At 41.9% G+C, this 20260-nt stretch overlaps 1 protein-coding gene across 22 annotated transcripts in view; it reads right to left on the bottom strand.

Annotated features, from left to right (window-relative positions):
* The window catches only part of KIF1A (kinesin family member 1A), a 114023-nt gene that overhangs the window by 70360 nt on the left and 23403 nt on the right, over positions 1–20260 (bottom strand). For all 22 annotated transcript variants that reach the window (XM_081912401.1, XM_081912412.1, XM_081912416.1 and 19 more), the window contains exons 3-12: positions 11330–11406; positions 10021–10200; positions 9179–9244; positions 7825–8003; positions 7205–7316; positions 6020–6097; positions 3501–3566; positions 2143–2160; positions 734–809; positions 231–309 (exon numbers count right to left, since the gene is read on the bottom strand). In XM_081912401.1, coding sequence (XP_081768527.1) covers positions 231–309; positions 734–809; positions 2143–2160; positions 3501–3566; positions 6020–6097; positions 7205–7316; positions 7825–8003; positions 9179–9244; positions 10021–10200; positions 11330–11406 — 931 coding nt within the window. The remainder of the gene's footprint in view (positions 1–230; positions 310–733; positions 810–2142; positions 2161–3500; positions 3567–6019; positions 6098–7204; positions 7317–7824; positions 8004–9178; positions 9245–10020; positions 10201–11329; positions 11407–20260) is intronic.

The following is a 20260-nucleotide window of genomic DNA, read 5'->3' as shown; positions in this document are numbered from 1 at the left end:
TTCCAGACTTGGAGGATCCAGATTTTCCATTTAAAAAAAATTTTTTTACTTCATATTCCCAAAATAATTCACTGGGAAAAAGAGTTCCTGTTTACTCAGTATCCAAACATGTTTTCCTCCTGGAACATCTTGAGAGTAGTCTCATACAAGCAACATAGTCTAATTTCAAAAGGGGAATCTTTTACCCCTTGGCCCCATTCAGAGTGTGAGAAAACTTGCATTGGACCTACCTTAAGGTGCTGAGCGTCTCATCATAGTTGATGTCAGCTGGACTGAGAGCAGCAACCATAGCAGTCCGTGAGTTACCACCTGCCCAGGAAATTAACACAGAAAAACAGTGTCTGGTGTAAATATAAAGTTATATACCACATCTCTCCTTTGGCTCCCTTCCTTTCCTTTCTAACACTTTTCCTGTATATCTATTATTTCACTCTCCTCTTCACCATATCATCTTGCCCACAAGGTATGAACAAACAATAAAACTGCCCCAAGCACCATGATAGCCTCATCAACCACCCAAACGTTGGGCGAGTTGGAGAAAAATTGGGGACTAGCAATGCACTATCCATGCTTGACCATATTGATGCAATGAAATTTCTGGCAATGGTGCTGCTTATTGGAGTGTTACCCACCCCTCCAATAGAAGGGGTCTTACAATAAACAACCTGCAGGGCCACTGCCAAGAAATCAGAGATTAAGGATAGATCTAAGATAAGTCATGAGAACAAAGTACCTAGATTTTCTCGGAGCAGCCAGGTAAGTACAGAATCCCGGTATGGAATAAAGTCTGTTTTTTTCTTCTTCTTATTCTACAGGGAGGACAGAACACAATTAAACATATACTTCTGATTCTGAAATTGTTTGCCAATCCAAGGAAGACAGAACATTAAGCATATGTACACCCCTGTTCTTTGAATCCATGTACGTAGTACCCAGAATTCACTTGTTTCTTCTGAAATTCTGCATTTTGTTGCAGTTTCCCCAAAGCCAGTTTCACTCTGCATTCAGCACTGTTTGAGTGGTCAATCCCAGGTACACTCATATGCATTGGAACTGTTTCCTGGGGGTGGTCCTACATGACTGATGATGGGGGCGATATATCGTGAAGGAGCCCCCCACTTCCCAGCCACCGCCTATCCTCAGCACAGAAGTAAGCCCCACTGAATCCATGGCAAGTGTGTTAGGATCTAGGTCATTTTATGGGGTGGGAGATAACAATGGGCTGGATCTGTCTCTTCTCGATCATTTTGATTTTATTTAAGGTTCTAACTACCAGGAGAAACAAAGCTGAGAACTTCAGGCAGGCACCATGGAACACATGGGGAAACACCTATGCCCCTCTGGCTAACACCACCCCTGCTCTTGCACAAGAGCCCATTAGTTGCATCAGCTGCAGCTGACCAGAAAAAAATATGGTTGGCTTATTAAAAGGTTACATGGAGTAGCCATGGAGTAGGGGGGCAGAACTGACCTGATTGGCCAGTTAATTAAGTATTTCTATTGTTTTACTTGACCGGGGGGGCACCTGCCCCCCTGCCCCCTCCCTTGAATACACCCATGCATAGAAGGAAGACAAGTATGTGTGTCAGTTAGACAAAGGAGGGGATAGAAATGCTAACAAAGACTTAGCATGTCAAGTCTGTGATGTGCTCACATAGACTTTTCCTCTCTTGCTTGGAAGTAAATTCCATTACAGTCGTAGCTCAGAAGTCGAACAGAATCCATTCCAGAAGTCCATTCGACTTCCGAAATGTTTGACTTCCAAAGCATGGCTTCTGATTGGATGCAGGAAGCTCCTGCAGCCAATCAGAAGCCCTGTCGGGCATTTGGCTTCTGAAAGAATGTTCGAAAACCAGAACACTCACTTCCGGTTTTTGATCATTTGGGAGCCGGAACATTCGACGCCCAAGGCATTTGGGAGCCGAGTTATGACTGTACATCTGGAAGATGTATAGGATTGCAGCTGCAGCCACAAGAAGATGTGGGCCTCCACAAAACCAATGGCAAAGTTGAAGCCCTTTGTTGCAGGCACCCACAATCTTTGGCATGAAGTGGCACCTATGTCTCCAAGCTAGTTATGGAAGAGAACAAGGGAGATCAGCTCATTCCTATAACCCCCTCCAAAGCACAGGTATTATTTACCTTATTTGGTCCTGAATCCTGGGGGGAAAAAAACAAAGATCCTGATTAGAGTTGCATAAACATGTATTACCAAAATGGGTCAAGTAAAAGAACAATTGGATTTGGGGACCAACTGAAATAAGAAAATGGGACCAACATCCTGACTTCTCACAAGCCAGATATAACACCCACATGCCCAGATGGAGAGCCTTTGCGACGCAATCCTAACCTAGTTCTGTGCAAATGGAAGGGGTCAGGATAAGGTACAGGGAACCCTCTGACAACTTCCACTGGTGAGGAGAGCTCTGTACTCAGTGTGGCAGGAAACTACCAATAGCAGTTCTCTCTGGCCATCCGTAAAGTGTGGGAAAGCCCCGAGACAGAAAATTTTGGAGCAGGGCAATCCAAAGTCCTGAAGATATCCCAACCAATCCTGAGGCCTCTCTGCTGTGCCAGCCTCAAGCTGGTGTAGCAAAAAAGGACTCCCCCTACCCCCAAGAGACATATTCTGATCTAGTCAGCACAAGCAGCAGAGTTTGGGAAGCAGTGGTTGCTCCATCTTGCTACTACCCAACCTAGTCTTATGATTGCTCTGCCCATCACAGTTCAGAGGTAAGGTTCATAGAATGATAGTGGTGTGGAAGACAGGGTGCTAGACTTGACAAAATAAGGAACATATGTCAGCCATACAAAGGTTTTCTCCCGCTAAGATCCATTCCTGAAGTGTTCAGACCTTTCAGCTCAAGTCAACTACATCTTGTATGATTAAGAGCTGCCAGAATGTTTTCAAACAAAAATAACTATTCTTTACAGATATTGGCATTTTAATTTTTAAAGAGACAATTAACAAAAATGTCCTGTCTTTGTTTTGTTTTTCACATAACATTTTTGGACATTAGACTTAATTTTAGAAACTTAAATGTATTGGAAATTTCCTGTTTTGATTATCACATTCCCTTCCCCCCCACCCCACCCAAAAAGCACATAAGGAGAGGGGGGCTTAAAAAAAAAAAGCCTAATTGCACATGCATATCTTCCACAAACTGAAACACAGGGCATCTTCCAAACTTTATTCCTCTTCTCTCAGGCCTTTGGCTAATTAAACAAGCTATGGCCTTTTAAACTGTAGAGGGGAGAATATTGCTTTTGTTTGTTCCTATGGTATGCATTTTTGTATTTTTATACTATAAACTGCCCTGTGATCCTCAGAGGATAGTATAGTAATAATAATAATAATAATAATAATAATAATAATAATAATAATAATGATTCATAGGTGCTCCAGGGACCAAATGGCTGAGCAATTCTAGTGAAGCACTGCAGAGTGTGTATTGAGAGTTGTAAACTCTGTATATAAACTCACAATTATCAATCCTTACCATCTCAGCCAGAGCAGAAATCACCTTCCCCAGCGTAGTGAGTGATTTATTGATGTTTGCTCCTTCCTGCAAGAACAAGACAATCCTTATTTGGAGCAACTAATTCCTTTTTTTTTTTATAAATATTTATTGGAGTTTTTAATAAAAGAAATACAAAAATAATAAACAGCGTTACAAAATTTCATAACATCTTTAGACTTCCTCACATCCCCCGCTCCCACTTACATCATTAATAAGTTTTTGTCAAGCAAATTATCATCTTATTTTATAACCACTTATTTAAATACAATAAAATAATTCTCCTACAAATTTTGTTTCTCTTAATCTCTCTTATCATTAAATTCTAATCCAATTTAGTGATGGCCAATTATTTATAACCAAGCATCCTTCTTAGTATTCCACTAAATCGCAATGTTTCTGTAGATAAATCTTAAATTTCTTCCAATCTTCTTCGATCCTTTCTTCTCCCAGGTCTCGGATTCTGCCAGTCATCTCCGCCAGTTGCATATAGTCCATCAGTTGCATCTGCCATTCTTCCAGTGTGGGTAGATCTTGAGTTTTCCAGTTCTTAGCGAGTAGTATCCTTGCTGCTGTTGTTGCATACATGAAAAATGTTCTATCCTTCTTTAACACCTTCTGGTCGACAATGCCCAGAAGAAAGGCCTCTGGTTTCTTAGTGAAGGTATACTTAAATACCTTTTTCAACTCATTATATATCATTTCCCAGAAGACCTTCACTTTAGGGCAGGTCCACCAGAGGTGAAAGAATGTTCCTTCATTTTCTTTACATTTCCAACATTTATTATCAGACAAATGGTATATTTTGGCAAGTTTAACTGGGGTCATGAAAATCTGTATATCATTTTCATTACATTTTCTTTCAAAGCATTACATGCAGTAAAGTTCAACCCAGTGGTCCACAACCTTTCCCAGTCTTCAAACATAATGTTATGCCCAATGTCCTGTGCCCATTTTATCATAGCCGACTTAACCATTTCGTCTTGTGTATTCCATTTCAACAGCAAGTTATACATTCTTGAGAGTACCTTAGTCTTAGGTTCTAACAATTCTGTTTCCAACTTCGATTTCTCCACCTGGAACCCTAGCTTTTTATCACTTTTAAAAATTTCTTTAATCTGAGCGTAATGTAACCAGTCTCGCACTTTATCCTTCATTTTCTCCATACTCTGCAATTTCCAATTATCTCCGTCTTTTTCTAACAGTTCCCAATATTTTGGCCAATAGGCCTCCATATTGGGTCTTTTTCGGGCCTTAGCTTCCAAAGGTGAGAGCCACCTTGGAGTTTTATTTTCCAATAAGTCTTTATATTTTGTCCAGACATTAAACACTGCTTTTCTGACAATATGGTTCTTAAAGGCCTTATTGATCTTAACCTTATCATACCACAAGTATGCATGCCAACCAAAAGCATTGTTATAACCTTCCAGATCCAACACGTCAGTGTCTTCGAGAAGTAGCCAATCTTTTAGCCAGCAGAAAGCTGCGGCTTCATAGTACAACCTTAAGTCTGGCAGGGCGAAGCCCCCTCTTTCTTTCGCATCTGTTAATATCTTAAACTTAATTCTGGGCTTTTTGCCCTGCCAGACAAATTTGGAAATATCTCTCTGCCACCTCCGGAAACACTCCGTTTTGTCCACAATTTGCAATGTTTGGAACAGAAACAGCATCTTTGGCAATACATTCATCTTAATAGCAGCAATTCGGCCCAACAAAGAAAGCTTCAATTTTGCCCAGCTATCCAAGTCTCTCTTAATTTCAGACCAGCATTTTTCATAATTGTCCTTAAATAGACTCAGATTTTTGGCTGTTATGTTGACCCCTAGGTACTTTACCTTTTTCACCAATGATAATTCTGTTTCTCTCTGAAACCGTTCTGACTCCGTATCTGTCATATTTTTCCCTAACACCTTCATTTTTTGTTTATTTAGCTTAAATCCCGCCACCTGACCAAAATCATGTATCAGTTGTAATACTCTTTTCGTACTAGATTCTGGCTCCTGCAGTGTCAAAACTAATTCCAACACAAACTTTTCACAAAGAAATTTCAACCGCTGAGGACATTCTGCTTCACACAACCATCAGGATTAAGAATTACTCCCTTGAGAAGTTGCCGCCTGAATAACAACAACAACGGTAACAATAATATTAATTTGGTGAAACTCCACTCCCATGCAGTAACAGACAGCTTTGCCTGTATCTCAACCAGAATGAATGAAGGGCAGCAATATGGGATGGCATTAATAGTTAGGCAATAAGGAACCAACAGCAAAATGACTGAAATGGAAAGGAATGGAATATGAGCAAGTATGGACTGCAGAAAAGGACTGGTACATGAACAGTGATAATTACCAGGCCACTTTCAGACATTTCAGGGGCTTTTTGGTATTTTCCAAGAGATAACCTTATGCCATAGTGTCTGAGAGGCTTGGTGTACCCAATCCTACATACAATAAAGACACATGCATCCATTTCTAGTTTAATTTGGTGTCTTCTCTTACCTTCAGTCTTGTGCCTTTTGCTCCTGTGGAATCAGCTCGTTCACTCCCTGCAAGATCCACTAAGCTAATTTTGCTGACCTGAAATCAGAAAAACAGATGAGGAACTTGTTGCCTATGATATCTACCACCTGAACAAGAGGCCACCTAGGTACTGACATATGCCACTTTTGAGTCTGATGCAAGAAAGGCAGGAAAGAAATAGAACGCACGACCACGATGATGTTTCATAACAAGGCACAACAGTTTAGCAGCAAATGCTTTGTTCAAATGAAAGTGTTGGACTCATACCAACTCTTGCTTGGCATGACACTAGAAAGGGCCACATGCAGTCGAGATGTTGGAAGCTTTAAGAGTCTTATTCAGAAGGAAATCCTTCACTCCACTCATCACACAAGTGCTGACTAGACAGGCTAAACTGAGAACTGTTTCTGTGTTTTTTCCAATGTTTTTAAAAATTAAAACTTGTTCATTTCCTTTCTGTCAATAACAAAACTCAAGGCAATGTACAATAAAACAACCAAGAAACCATAAAAACACAAGATGCTTGCCCAATTGGGCTCTCTATGATGACCACATTTGTCCCAACTCTGGCAGCAGTCCAGAGAATCCAGTATCCAGAGCATCCAGGCCCATTAAAGGTTCATAGGCCTTAAGGCTAATAACCATGATGGCTACATGGCACTTCCATAGTCAGAGCCAGCAGCAGAGGACTACTGCCATTAAGCTCTGCTGGTGGGCTTATTGGAAATATCTAGTTGCTGGGTTAGATTGACCTTTGTTATGATCCCACTCTTTTTACATTTCTAGTATCCATATATTTTGGTGGAAGTTCTGACAACACAAAGCTGGAGTATATTTTGATTATTTTCATTCCCAGACCCAAGTCTAATTCATTGGTGGATGGAGGGCTTTGCAAAGGAAATGTAAGGAAGATTAAAGAATAGCAGGTTCGTCTTCTAAGCAATCCCATCAAGCTATCCTCATCTCATTTTTTTGTACAATGATGATCTTTGCCCCCATTCCATTGAGTCATGTTGTTTAGCTAAAGAGCCAACTGAGGTCAGAGGCTGAGTCATGGCTGTGTAGTTATAACAAGGAAGGTGGCAAGAGGCTGCACCCATTCCACCCCTAACCTCTTGTGCTGCTGGCAGGAACACCAACTTTTACTGGTCTGCCTACACTCACCTTCTCAGTGGTAATGTCAGTCTCTGCATCATGCCGTTTCTGGGTGAAGATAATGTTGAAGACGGCATGTGAGCGGCTGCTGGTTTCATTCATATTGGTGGCAGCCACCGTCCTGTTGAGCAAGAACAACAGTGAAGTGTTAAATTTCTATTTCTGCTTAAGTTGGGAATCCAAGTTTCACTTTCTACTTGCAAAGATCCAATGCTATAAGGAGGTCTTTCTCCAAGGTCTCAAAAGCCTCATTCAATTGAGAAGCAAGGCTGACAAGGCAGGAGTCCAGGCTGCAGGAGTCCAGGAATTAAGATTCTAAACAGTGCTCAAGTGCTTAAGCAATTCTTTAAAACAGGGATGGGAAACTTGAGAACCTCCCTTCAGCTGCAGCCATCATTGTCAATGGTCAGAGATTTATAGTAGTTGTATTCCATTGACATCTGGAGTGCCACGGCTTTGCTAGCGGGTCCTCATGTCCCAGTACCATCAACTGTCCCCTTAGGCAACCTCAGCTCCCCAATAACCCCCCTTGCCACAAAGACCTCTGGTGGAAAGAGCTCTGAATAACAATTATGTTCATGACTACATGGGAGAATGAGGTAGGCCTTCCTGCAGTTGTTGTTTTTTACCTGGCTTTGTTTCCAGAGTCCATTAGATCCTGGATGTCATTATAGGATGTGACAGCTAGTTTCGAGAGATCTTCGACGTATGGTCCAAGGAGTGGGTGCTCTCTCACCCTCAGGTTTCCTTTGTTCTTGGGGTTCAGGAGGTCACGCACACGCTCACAGTATATTTCCATGTAGCTCACCTGTGGGGCACAGTGTGCAGACAATGAGAATTATGCACTGAAAAATTGGATCTATTTGAACATAAGCACAGCTGCATAGGAGAGGGCACATCTTGTGGACACTACCTGATACACACATAGTGCAAGTTATCTCTTCAGAACACAATAAAACAAAACCCCTCTGATCTCAGCCTACAATATATTATTTCTAAACAGTGAGTTGGGGAGAAGTTCTTTGGGAAGACCTCACAAAGAAAATCTATGAACAGATCAAAGGGATTTAGGAACACAATTAAGCAGAATCTTGTGCACACTTATCTGAGAGTAGAGTCCATTGAACACAATGGGACATACTTCCAAATAATTAAGCACCTGATAGCTCTGTGTTCCACAAACTTTCTTTGGATTGTACTTTTTACCCAGTACTCTCTTCACAAGCTTTTCAAACCCTGAAGACAGATGTGTAAAAATAAATATGCACAGCAGATAGTGCTAACAGAAACACTGGAAGCAGATTTTCAAAAGGGAGCTGCTTTGTGAGCAGAGTTGCATATTATTCATCCGATAAGGGGAGGAGGGAGCACAGCTGTGCAGGATCATCGGGTTAACACTGAAAGCTGACTAAAGGCTTGTCCACACTGCTGCTTATCCAAGCAGTTTTGCATTTGCCCCACCATTTCCCCCTGGAAAACCCGCTGCTTAGCACTAAATCGGAACAAATGGCAATCCACAGAAAACGCAACTGCCATTTGTTCCAATTCAGTGCTAAACTACAAGCTTTCCTGGGAGAAAGCAGCAGGGCGAAAGGAAGTGTGGGTGAACCCTAAGGCAGTTGCTGCCCACTAAATTTGTACCTAAAAGTAAACATGGTGAACCCCTAGGGTGGAGAGATAAAAAGAAGAAGACAGGGCTGCTTCACCTAACAGTTGTGTAGAAAAGGGAATAAAAAGCCATAGCTGCTGAAATCCTTTCTTCTAAACAACTATTAAAGGCCAGGAGTCTTGTTTTCTTTTTTACCTGGTCACCCAAGAATTTAGTAGAACACTAGTCTGTAACTTTTGTTGTTGTCAATTCATAATCCAATGACTTTGTGTTTCCACACGCCAATACGACTTTCATTCACGCTCAGAGAACCCATCCTATATTCCATCTTGCCCCAAAGGAAGTATGGACTATGACCAAGTACCAGTTCTTACCTCCACTGAGTATGACATGTTGTCATTTGTTGTGTCATTGATTCGAGAGAAAAGATCCTCACAAAGCTGCATAACATCAGAAGGAAAGAAAAAGAGCTGCATTGATCTATGACAATAGTACCATTTACTCAGAATCTATCAATAATTGGGCAGCTGCCTAGATTTCTATCTAGATGTTTGTTGAACAAGAAAATCTACGTCACTGGGATAGCTGGGATATAGCTAGGGTAGCTCCACATATAAGTTCATCCCTTCACTGAAACAAAGACAATTCTGGTAGCTTTGAGTAAATTTTGAGCTAAATCTCTTTTAAAGGTACAGGCTGCAGGCAGGTAAGCCCTGCTTGTCCAGCCAGTAGGCCTGAGCACCCTCTCATTTGCTCCTTCCTTCTAGGCTCTTCCCCGCCAGTCAATGGTTTACTTCAGCCAACTGATGGACAGAGGTGTCAACAGAGGCCCTTAGCCTTGTGCTGCTTCGCAAAATAATGAAATGTATCCTCCCTCCAACACCCATGCTCTCTCTCTCCCTGTCGTGCCTCATGGTTTCCTGGCTTCCCTTATGGGTTGAATCAGTAGCCGCTGCCCTTCAGCTCAGTTATGGCCTCCCAGAGATATTATTGGTGTCCCCTTTAACTCACCTACCACTAGGTGGTACTACATCTTTCCATTTTCTCAATGAGCCCATGGACTTCCACCCTCTCTTTATTGCCGCTCAGCAACTTAACTGTTCCACACACTCCTTACCTTTCTTATAGTTATTCACTTTCCAAATTCCACCCCAAACACCCCTTTCTTGGACCTGCTTGTTAGTTTGTAGCTGCATTCTCTTGTTGTTATAGTTACCTGGGGGATTATGCCTTGTTGGTCCTTCTCCTGTCTGCCCATCATAGTGTAGGACTTGCCAGCCCCAGTCTGGCCATAGGCAAATATGCAGACATTATAACCTTCAAAAGCATGCTGCAGCATCTCTTCTCCAATGTCCCGGTACACTTGCTTTTGAGAAGCATAGTTGATGTCTTCAGGCTATTAAGAAAAAGATGAGGGATACTGAGAAAGAATCAACAGAGAAAAGAAGATAACTTTTCTCCCCTTTCCATGGCATGCCGTTCGTTTGTTTTTTAATCAAGAATTATTCTAAAAACATCTCAGAATTAATACGACCTCACGTTGGAACAGTTTGATCAGAATATTTTTTTGTGTGCTAGTACTTCTGAGCAATTATGGAAGCAAAAATAAGAACTCAGGATGGAATTTGGAGCCTTCCAGCAGAGGAGGATCTTCTCAAACGATTTATTTCAAGGCTTAGAAGACATAATGCATAGCGCTATGTAGCCATTTGGAAAATGGCAACTCAAACTGCCCTGCAGAACTACGCAGCAAAGAGGTCTTGGGCATGAATTCCACTAAAGTGTACAGCATAATAATCATCCTATATTTGACCTATATTTAGTTGACCCACTGTTATGACATGGTGGGTCTCAGAAAGATTTCTATTGATGTTATAATAGTATTGTAACAGAAGTAATAACTGAGGCATTTGACTCCAGCTTACGTAATGTTGAACAGCACTATCCTGATGAATATCTCCAATGCCGCACTCAACACTTCCCTGTCTTTTGGAGCATATATTAGGCAGATAAAATAAAAAGGCCCATAAACCCAGCTGTGCAAATACAGAGAACAGCTGAGTCACAGTTTCCCCACTATTTGTCCATGAATTGCTTGTGATTACTCCTCAAAATTATTTCTTGTTCAAAAGCACTTACTGAATAATTGCCTTGAATTATTTTTAGACAAATATTTATTCAGGAGCATCTCACTATACAGTAACTTCAAAATCCAAGCCCAATGCTAAGCCAACTTAATAGTACAGTGGTACCTCTAGTTACGAACTTAATTCATTCTGGAGGTCCGTTCTTAACCTGAAACTGTTCTTAACTAGAGGCATGCTTTCGTTAATGGGGCCTCTTGTTGCCGCTGTGCCGCCAGCACACGATTTCCATTCTCATACTGGGGCAAAGTTCTCAACTCAAAGTAACTCTTCCAGGTTAGTGGAGTTTGTAACCTGAAGCGTTTGTAAGCTGAGGCATTTGTAACTCGAGGTACCACTGTATGCAAATGCATCCCCAGTTGTAGTCTAGTGTCTACTTACTGTTGTGTGAGACCAATAGGAATAGTCGAAGCTGAAACTTTTTGGTGTCTCCTTCGGCTGCTTTGGGTTAATGATAGCTAAGAAGAAACAGAGAGGGGGAAACCATGATATGATATGAACCCTCGGCAACCAGCATTTCTACAATTCAATAGAAGAATTGTTGATTTGAGGCATCCAGGTCCCTAAAGCCATTCAATCGACTGATTTGGAGCACACATTCCACTAGCACTCACTATCAGGCAGCTCGTACGCCACATGTCCCCACAGATGGATCTCCCAATAGGCCAGGCTACATCAGACAGAGTCCTGCCCCTCCTGAAACATGTGAACTAGTCAGCTACAAACTGCAGGGCAGTGCCTTCAAGTACTAACTAGGCTTAAGAAATAGCTAGGGAAATACTCAAGCATAAAACTAGAGTCTCTTCTATCCTTGTACACCTAATATATTTGAGGAAGGGCCATAGCTCAGTGGGAGAGCACATATTTTGCATGCAAAGGATCACAGCAGCCGCTGTGAGCTGCCCAAGAGAGGAGGCCGGCGGCAGCAGCCATGGAGAGGCCATGGAGACGCCATAGGAGCTCTCTCGTGGCTGCTGCCATACTCCTCCCTGTGCTCAGTTGGGGAAGCAATGGCGGGGGAAATATGGGCATTCCAGGATCAAATCAGAAGCTGGGATGAAGCCTATAGAGACATACATTTAACTATTATGTTCTTAAATTCTTCCATTCAGCGATATCCTTCCACAGAAGGCAGATATGTTGACTGCTGGGCCATTAAAGCCATCTACAGCTGCTATGAGTTCTTGGATGATTTCTAATTATCATTTTGGTTTAGCAATGTAAATCATGAAGCAGCCAATGCACATCCAAAGAGACCTTAGCATGATGTGATGCCACACTGTGGGGACACGCACATGAATGACATGACTACAGAAATAAGGCTGACTTCCTGGGTCTTTAGGCTGCCCATTCAATGGGAAAGACCTATGGAACCAGTTCCATCCATTTGCCCTTCTTTTATTCTCTCTCTCTCTCTCTCTCTCTCTCTCTCTCACACACACACACACACACACACACTCCTGATGTGGGATCAGATCACATGCATAAGCTCCCACTGCATAATATCCACAGCTCAATATAGTGTATTTATTTAGATTTTTTTTAATGTGGTGTTTTTCCAATGCATAAAACAGCTTACATAAAAATACAAGAAAACTTGCTTAAAACAACAATGCAAATTGGAGGGGGTGGGGACAGTGATTTCATCCACTGAACATGATCATAAACAGCCTACAAATGAGTCAGCAGCCAAATGCTACTCAGCATAGTTGGGTTTCACGTCCCTTGGGGAATGCAGAGAGGGAAGGAAGCAGCTCCTGACCTTGCAAGGGGGGCTATTTTTATTTAAATGGTTTCAGCAGAAGCTTCAAGAGCAGTTTACAAAAGCACGATAAAATACAAAGAAAGCATGAACAGCATACTTTAAAAATCATTAATACATTAGAATGCACATAAAAGCCTAGGGAAACAAATAAGGTTATTCCGCAACCTTGAGGCATTATCTTTTTGATTAGAAGCTTGTGGGTAGGAACATTGCAGGTCCCAGCCCAGCACACAAGCACCGGCCTGCCAGCTGGGGGAGGGATGCATCACGTGACGTGTAACGTGACGCACCATGTGATGTGCCCCCGCAATGTGGGGGGCAAGTCAGCCTTTGGTAGGAACTCTGTATATTGTTTTCTACAGCTGTTCAATGTAGGCACTACATCATGTTATTGTTGTTGTTGTTGCATGTGCATTAGACTTTCAGTTTCAGTGTGCTGCTTCCTATCATACATAGGAAGGAGTGTTTGTACAGCCATCTGCGGTAACAGTATGCCTCCATTTACAGCAACCAAGTGCTTCTCTTTGCTGGTATGCTATGCAGCAACAAAACAGGCCTAAAACATTCAATGCAGTACTGGCCTGAGTAGAGAGACATGGAATGAGTGTATAGCAGAGCTTTGCCTTTGGAGCAAGCAGTGCTCTTAAGACCACAGAAGGGTCATTAACCACGAGTCTTGATGTAAGAGACTCAGAGGTAATTGATAAGCATAGCTGACAGCAAACATGGGAAGGTCAGTGGTTATGTGCACCAATTACTAGAGCTAGCTGCAGACACAGCTATGACGAGTCTCCCACACGTCAGAAACAGCAAGTGGCAGAGTGTCCTTAATGTGAGCCACTCACCCTTATTATTCAGCCAGAAAGCTATCATGACTCATATGTACTGTACAGCAACTAGCTAACCAGCCATCTAACACTTCCTTATGGACTATAGAGGGATGGCCCTTGAGTCAGAGAAGGCATGAGAGATGTCTGTCCCTCCCCAGCAAGAATTCATTCCACTTTCTCCCAGAACTGTCTGCATTTTAGGGTGCATAGAACTCAATGAGACTAGCTTCTAAGCAGGAACACAGAAGATTGCACTCATTATTATTATTATTATTATTATTATTATTATTATTATTATTATTGGGTTGCATCCAGTGCTGTCATTCCACTTGCTCAATGCAACTTCCCCATTCTCTCCTCTGCCCTGCAACTCACTGTGCATCCTCAGATTCTGCTCTAGAGGGTTTGGGGATCCCTCAAAACTAGATTTGGCAGGGTCTTGGGCAGAGGAGAGCAACAGGGAAGTCCCACTGTGCACAGTGTTGGATACAACCCTAATTTTTAGTTGAGTTTTGTTATTAATCAATGAAACAAAAACAAACTACTATAACCTCTGAATGGAAAATGAAAGGAGTGGGTAAGCATTCCTAGGTTGTGTTCATTTTCAGTTCACCGGGGTGTCATAAAATGCTTTTATATTCAGCTAGGGATAGAATTCAGTACAGGTTTGGCATCAGTTGGTGGGGTGGGGGTGAGGTGGCATGGCTCACCCAGCTTGCCAACAAGGAGGCTGCTGCTTGTAAACATGAGGGAGAGGGATTAGGTGGAGCCACAGGAGCCAGCTCCTGGAAGCCAAGGTCACTTTGGCCCCGCCAATAAAATATTTGAGGGGGCCACCCCTCCCAAGTTGCTGGGCATTGCCATTCAAATGATGTGTATGTGCCACATCTTGTGATCAATTATACAGGGCAGGGCCTACCTCCCCCCCCCCATTTTATTCAAGTTGGCACCTCTGGGTGGAAGGGAGTTTGGTGTGGTGCGGGCACAGTGGTGGAGCCAATCCAATGCTCCTGCCCCTACGCCCATACCATGCCAGCTTCCTTGACATCTTGCCCATCGCCTTCTGTGTCCAGTTCTGGGCACCACAATTCAAGAAGGACACTGACAAACTGGAACGTGTCCAGAGGAGGGCAACCAAAATGGTCAAAGGCCGGAAAACGATGCCCTATGAGTAACGGCTAAGGGAGCTGGGCATGTTTAGCCTGGAGAAGAGGAGGTTAAGGGGTGATATGATAGCCATGTTCAAATATATAAAAGGATGTCACATAGAGGAGGGAGAAAGGTTGTTTTCTGCTGCTCCAGAGAAGCGGACACGGAGCAATGGATCCAAAGTACAAGAAAGAAGATTCCACCTAAACATTAGGAAGAACTTCCTGACAGTAAGAGCTGTTCGACAGTGGAATATGCTGCCAAGGAGTGTGGTGGTGTCTCCTTCTTTGGAGGTCTTTAAGCAGAGGCTTGACAACCATACGTCAGGAGTGCTCTGATGGTGTTTCCTGCTTGGCAGGGGGTTGGACTCGATGGCCCTTGTGGTCTCTTCCAACTCTATGATTCTATGATTCTCAGATCTCTGCTTTGGGATGCCATGTGAACAAGGGCTCCCCCTACCCTGCTCAGCCCCACCAACTGCTGCTGCTTCCTGTATAGTTCAGTAAGTATAATACTGAACTCTTAGACACATGTATAATTTATATATATTCTGGAGTCCTTACCATCCATTTTATTCTGAATTTTAAAAATACATACATGTGTGGAAATACAGGCAACCACCCCACCCCCATTTACGCGGAGGTTATGTTCCAAGACAACATGCATTTAAGTGAAATTGCGTGTGTGTATTTGAAACACCACTGAAAACGCCTGAAAACACCCTGTACCACCACCACCCCACCCCTTTTTGATGTTTTTGTGATGTTTTGGGTCACTCCCAAGTTCGAAGTGATGCGTGTGTTGGGGGTCACACACATATTGAACATTTGTAAATGAGGGGTTACCTGTACTATAGTTCTGAATCCATACATTTCTAAATTCTTAAAGGCTTGCTATTTTCCATAAATAGAAAAAACAACAACATGCTCTTCTTCTCTCTCTCTCTCTTTTTTAATGCAGTGCTTAAAAAGAAACCTTATTGTGATTGACTTTCGGCAAAGGATACAAACTTCTAAAGAGAGCGATAATTGCTTTTCACCCTCCCACGTTGCAGAGCTGTCATACAAATGTTTCACCACTCAGTACCAAACTCAGTATGGGATGGGTTGAGAATTTATGCCAAATTATCGTTATAACACTTTAACCCTGCAAACTGTCCCATGAACCAGAAGGGGTATCCTGTCCATTGCGGGCAATTTTGAAGTGACCACACTTTCAATTTTTAGGACACCACTTCTGCTGCCAAGGAGGCGGCATTCCAGCATGCAGTGTTGCCATTTGTCTTCCTTGCTCCTGGGTGGAGAAGCCAAGAGAGCAGCAACTCTTGGAAGAGTGCCCCGAAGCCCACCTTATTTGGTGAGAGCCAGGGAGCAGCAGCAGAAGTGAGGTGCAGTGGTTGGAGCCAGGAGGCAGCGATTCCCATTTTGTCTCAGGTGGCCAAGCTATCTAAATTCAAGTAAGGTCACAGCTGGCATAAAAGTTAAAGCTGATAAAAGGCACTTGAAGCCACAGAGAGGCTACCTAAGTCTTTAATTAATGATGGTGCAGGATAAATAAGCAGTTCCAGACTGCAAACTTGATGCTTTAGGGAGAGTCCAACCACATCTAGAACAGACTGGGCATTGTTTGGTTGATAAACCAAAAGTACCTCCATCTTGTCTGGATTGACATAAGTTTATTCATCTTCATCCAGTTACTTGCTGCACCCAAGTACTGGTTCAGAACAGCCATTTAGTAAAGTGGTATGGAAAAGAAATAAAGATTCAATCCAGATAGACTGCATTGTAGCTTCCATAGCCACACTTCTACAGTACATTGTCAGGCACTAGAGAGACAGAGCTCATTTTTTTTTGTTTGTTTTATTTTGTTGCCGTTGATGAATGGAGCATCAAGCAAAGTGCTTAGGTTGTAGGAACAATCATAGCTTATAGTGGCAGAACATATGGTTCCATGTTCAATCCATGGGAAATCTCCAATCAAACTGACTTCGATAACTGGAAAAGCAAAATAGGAATGGGTTTGGTACAAGGAAACCATTTCATTATAGGAGTCTGGATCAACTGGACTATACTTCTGATGACCCTTCCAGACGTTTGATTCTAACCAAGCCAAAGAACAAGGATTTCACTTCAGTGTCATTTAAAATCCAAGTGCAACAAACATATACTTTTGAATTCTGTACCACACTTCTCCTCTGATGTGGAGAATGTTACCATGGCAATCCAAGAACTGAGACTGGCTTGCTCTGTCACTGTTCCTTAATTGTTTATTGCATTTTAAAATAAGAGACAGCAAACAGAGGCACAAACACAGAATAATGGCAAACCTTAAAATAGCAAATCTATAAGTTTAGGCGTCATTCAAATGACCTTTCAGAAGAAGAAGGTGGTGCTAAGTGAAGAATTAGCAGGCAGCTGATGTGCCATGCAAATAAAAGAGGCTCAACTCTCCCAAGAGGAGGTTCTTTCATTGCAGAAGGGAATCAAAAAAAGTAAGTGATGCAGAGGAAGGCATGGAAGGGTGGCAACAAATTACAGCAAAAGATGGAAAAGACTGGGGTCGTGTATACATTAGTGGTTAAAAATGCAGCAACATTCTTTTCCTCCACTGTGTGCTGAGATGCATCACATGTTGCTGTACACACCACACAGTAATAAAATATGGCACACAAAATATATAGGGAGAACAAAAGACTGCATCAAGGATATGCGGTGTTTGATGTAGAGAATTCAATGGAACTCTGACAAGAGGAAATGTTGCAGCAAGAATCAAAATAAATAAGGTGGGTATCTAGCAGCAACCTTAGTCATGGTGTATGCTATTTAGTTACACACTGATCTTCTGTGTATTGCTATAATAATAATAATAATAATAATAATAATAATAATAATAATAATAATAATAAACAAAAACAAACAAACAAACTTGGGCCAGTTAAGCTAACATGTATTCCCTATGAAGGAACAATGCATGAGATTTTCTAAAAGCTCCCAGGTGCACTATATTTAAATGCTTGAATCTATTCTAATGAGTCACTTAATTCTTTGCACATCTGCCCTGTGGGAAGTGGTCTTCTCACCCATGCAGTGGTGCTAGCAAATTAACTGTACCTATAACAGTATGTTGTTTGTACAGTAGTCCAGAGGGAATGAACCCCACACAACTATTTTCTGATGTCTTTATTCATCCTGGATCCTAAATTAATGATAAGCCTTCCTGCAAAGAGTGGTAGTTGCTAGGGAGACTGCCTAGGGATATAAAGTTGGTAGGTGTAGCCATCAAAAGCAAAGGCAGTGCAAGCCATGGAATAACTGAACAACATGCAAATCAATGCAGAAATAAACACAGAGCAAGCAGGGTGATGCCTTTACAAGGATCAAATGACTCTCAAAATGCCATAAGTGGGCTGTTCAGTTAAAACTCCTTCCAGCCTTGAAAAACAAATTCATGACTTTACTTTTATTCTGACCGGTTTTTTGCTTAAGTGTTCAACATTCAGTATTATAGCCAGTTATTCCCCTACACTTTTAACAGCACAATTCTATACATGTCGGCCCAATTGAGTTAACCGCAAAGAAAGTGGATATAGGATTTCAGCCTAAACAGATTTTTTAACACTTATCTCAGTATTTTTTTACAACACTTCTGTTAGGCAGATGAAGCTAAGAAGCAGAGACGCACCTGAGGTCATTGATTAGCGTCATCCCAGGTAGGGAAAGCAAAGCATAACAAAATTAATCATCTTACATTTTTGTGCGGGATTATTATTTGAATGCAAACATTAAAATATATTCACTTTATATTTGTTGTAGCACTGAGAACAAGAAGGGGACAAGGACTTCTAGACAGGGGGAGATGGCAACTTTTGAGAATCCTAACAAGATAGACAAGTCAAGTACAGGGAGAAGAAAGGCTGTGGTAAAAGGCCAATCTGCATCTTCCTAACTCTGATGCATAAACTATGCATCATAGTGTGTTCCTTTGTGTCACAGCTGATGCAATTCTCTGTTTTGCACAAATTGGTCCCTTAGTGACAGATTACATTCAACCTTTGCCCCATAAGCCTGCTGAGTACATGGACCCAGAAAAAAGCTTCATTCCCTTTGTAATACAGAGGGCTGAAAATCATGTCCATACACAGCTAACAATGGGCATTTCATTTTTAAGAGAAAATTTTTAAACCAACAAAGCAGACAACGCCCCATCTCTTCATCAGAGGTTTTACAGCCAAAGTCTCAAGACTCATATGTCTTTGTCTGTTGTGGCAGCCTCTTGAGATTCCACCTAGCCCTGCTCTACTTTAAGCAGGTCTATGGTAAATACACAAGCCTTTGCTATTAAATAATGCAGGGAGATTTGTGAATTTGCTTACACTTTTCTGATTTTATGCACTGAATTCCATATATGCCAACTGTTTTATTGTGTAATGAATTTTTGCTTGTTCTGAGTCTTTTGTTCTCTTTCATTAATGACCCTCCCCTGCCCTGCCCCCTAAAAATCAAGTGCTGCGGGGAAATATTTACAATTTTACAAGCCTTTATTGTTTTCTATTTTAGCTGAATTTTCTTCTTAAGCTAAAAAAAAGCACCAAAACTGTTTAAGCTCTCCCTCTAGAACAGAGGATTACCAGTCTCCCTGGTTGCATTAGTTGCCCTCTGTTGCTCCTTCTCCAACTATACTATATCGTTTTAAAGATAAGGTGAGAGAAACTGAATACTGTGACTGAAAGAACACTACAGCTAGTTCCTTGTTAAAGCCATGCTAAAGGAGGCTTTATTATTATTAATTATTATTATTATTATTATTATTATTATTATTATTATTATTATTATTATTATATCGCCCTTCATCTCAAGATCTCAGGGTGGGTCACAGTTAAAATAAAAGCAATACAATAACCCCCCTCCCACAAACAAATTTAAAAGGCTGTAGAATATTCATCAGCCTTATAAAACAAAAAAATACAAATTAACATACAACACTTAAGTACAATTTAAAACAACTCCACCCTGCTAAATAAACAACACCCAACCAAGTTAAAAGCCCATCCCCATTAAAACCATAATTGTAGCACAAGGGGGCTGGTACTTGGTCCGCACCCTCATTCCACCCTTGAAGCACCTCCCCCAAAGAGATGACCCCCCTTTGGTGTCTCCCCTTCAGGGGCGGCCTCTCTGGGGGCAGGGGTGGCCCCCCAGGACAGGCAGGTTTTATAGAGCTGTTCCAGCAACTGGTGCACACCTAGCTGGGGCAGCAGGTGTTTCAAATGCCTGCCAAGGGTACTGGTCCCTGCCCTACCCACACAGTTTCATCAAACACCAGCTCTCCATGTTTTTTTTAAAAAAACCAAACAAAGAGATGAGTTTCAAAACCTTCTTGTGGTGTGGCACGTGGGTTTGCAGTTCAAAGGGGTGAGGAATCAAGAACTCACCAGGGAATGCCCAAACCCATGGGTGGTAAAGTAGCACGTTGAATCTCAGCCTTTTATTTGGATTTGGGCCTCAACTGTGAATGTGAATTATATAATGGAATAATGATCTTCAGTGTCTTGTTTTCAGTGCCTTCCAT

The sequence above is a fragment of the Podarcis melisellensis genome (genome assembly GCF_964234715.1).
Source record: "Podarcis melisellensis genome assembly, chromosome: 5".
Lineage (NCBI taxonomy): Eukaryota > Metazoa > Chordata > Lepidosauria > Squamata > Lacertidae > Podarcis > Podarcis melisellensis.
This window is presented reverse-complemented; position numbering and strand designations above follow the sequence as displayed.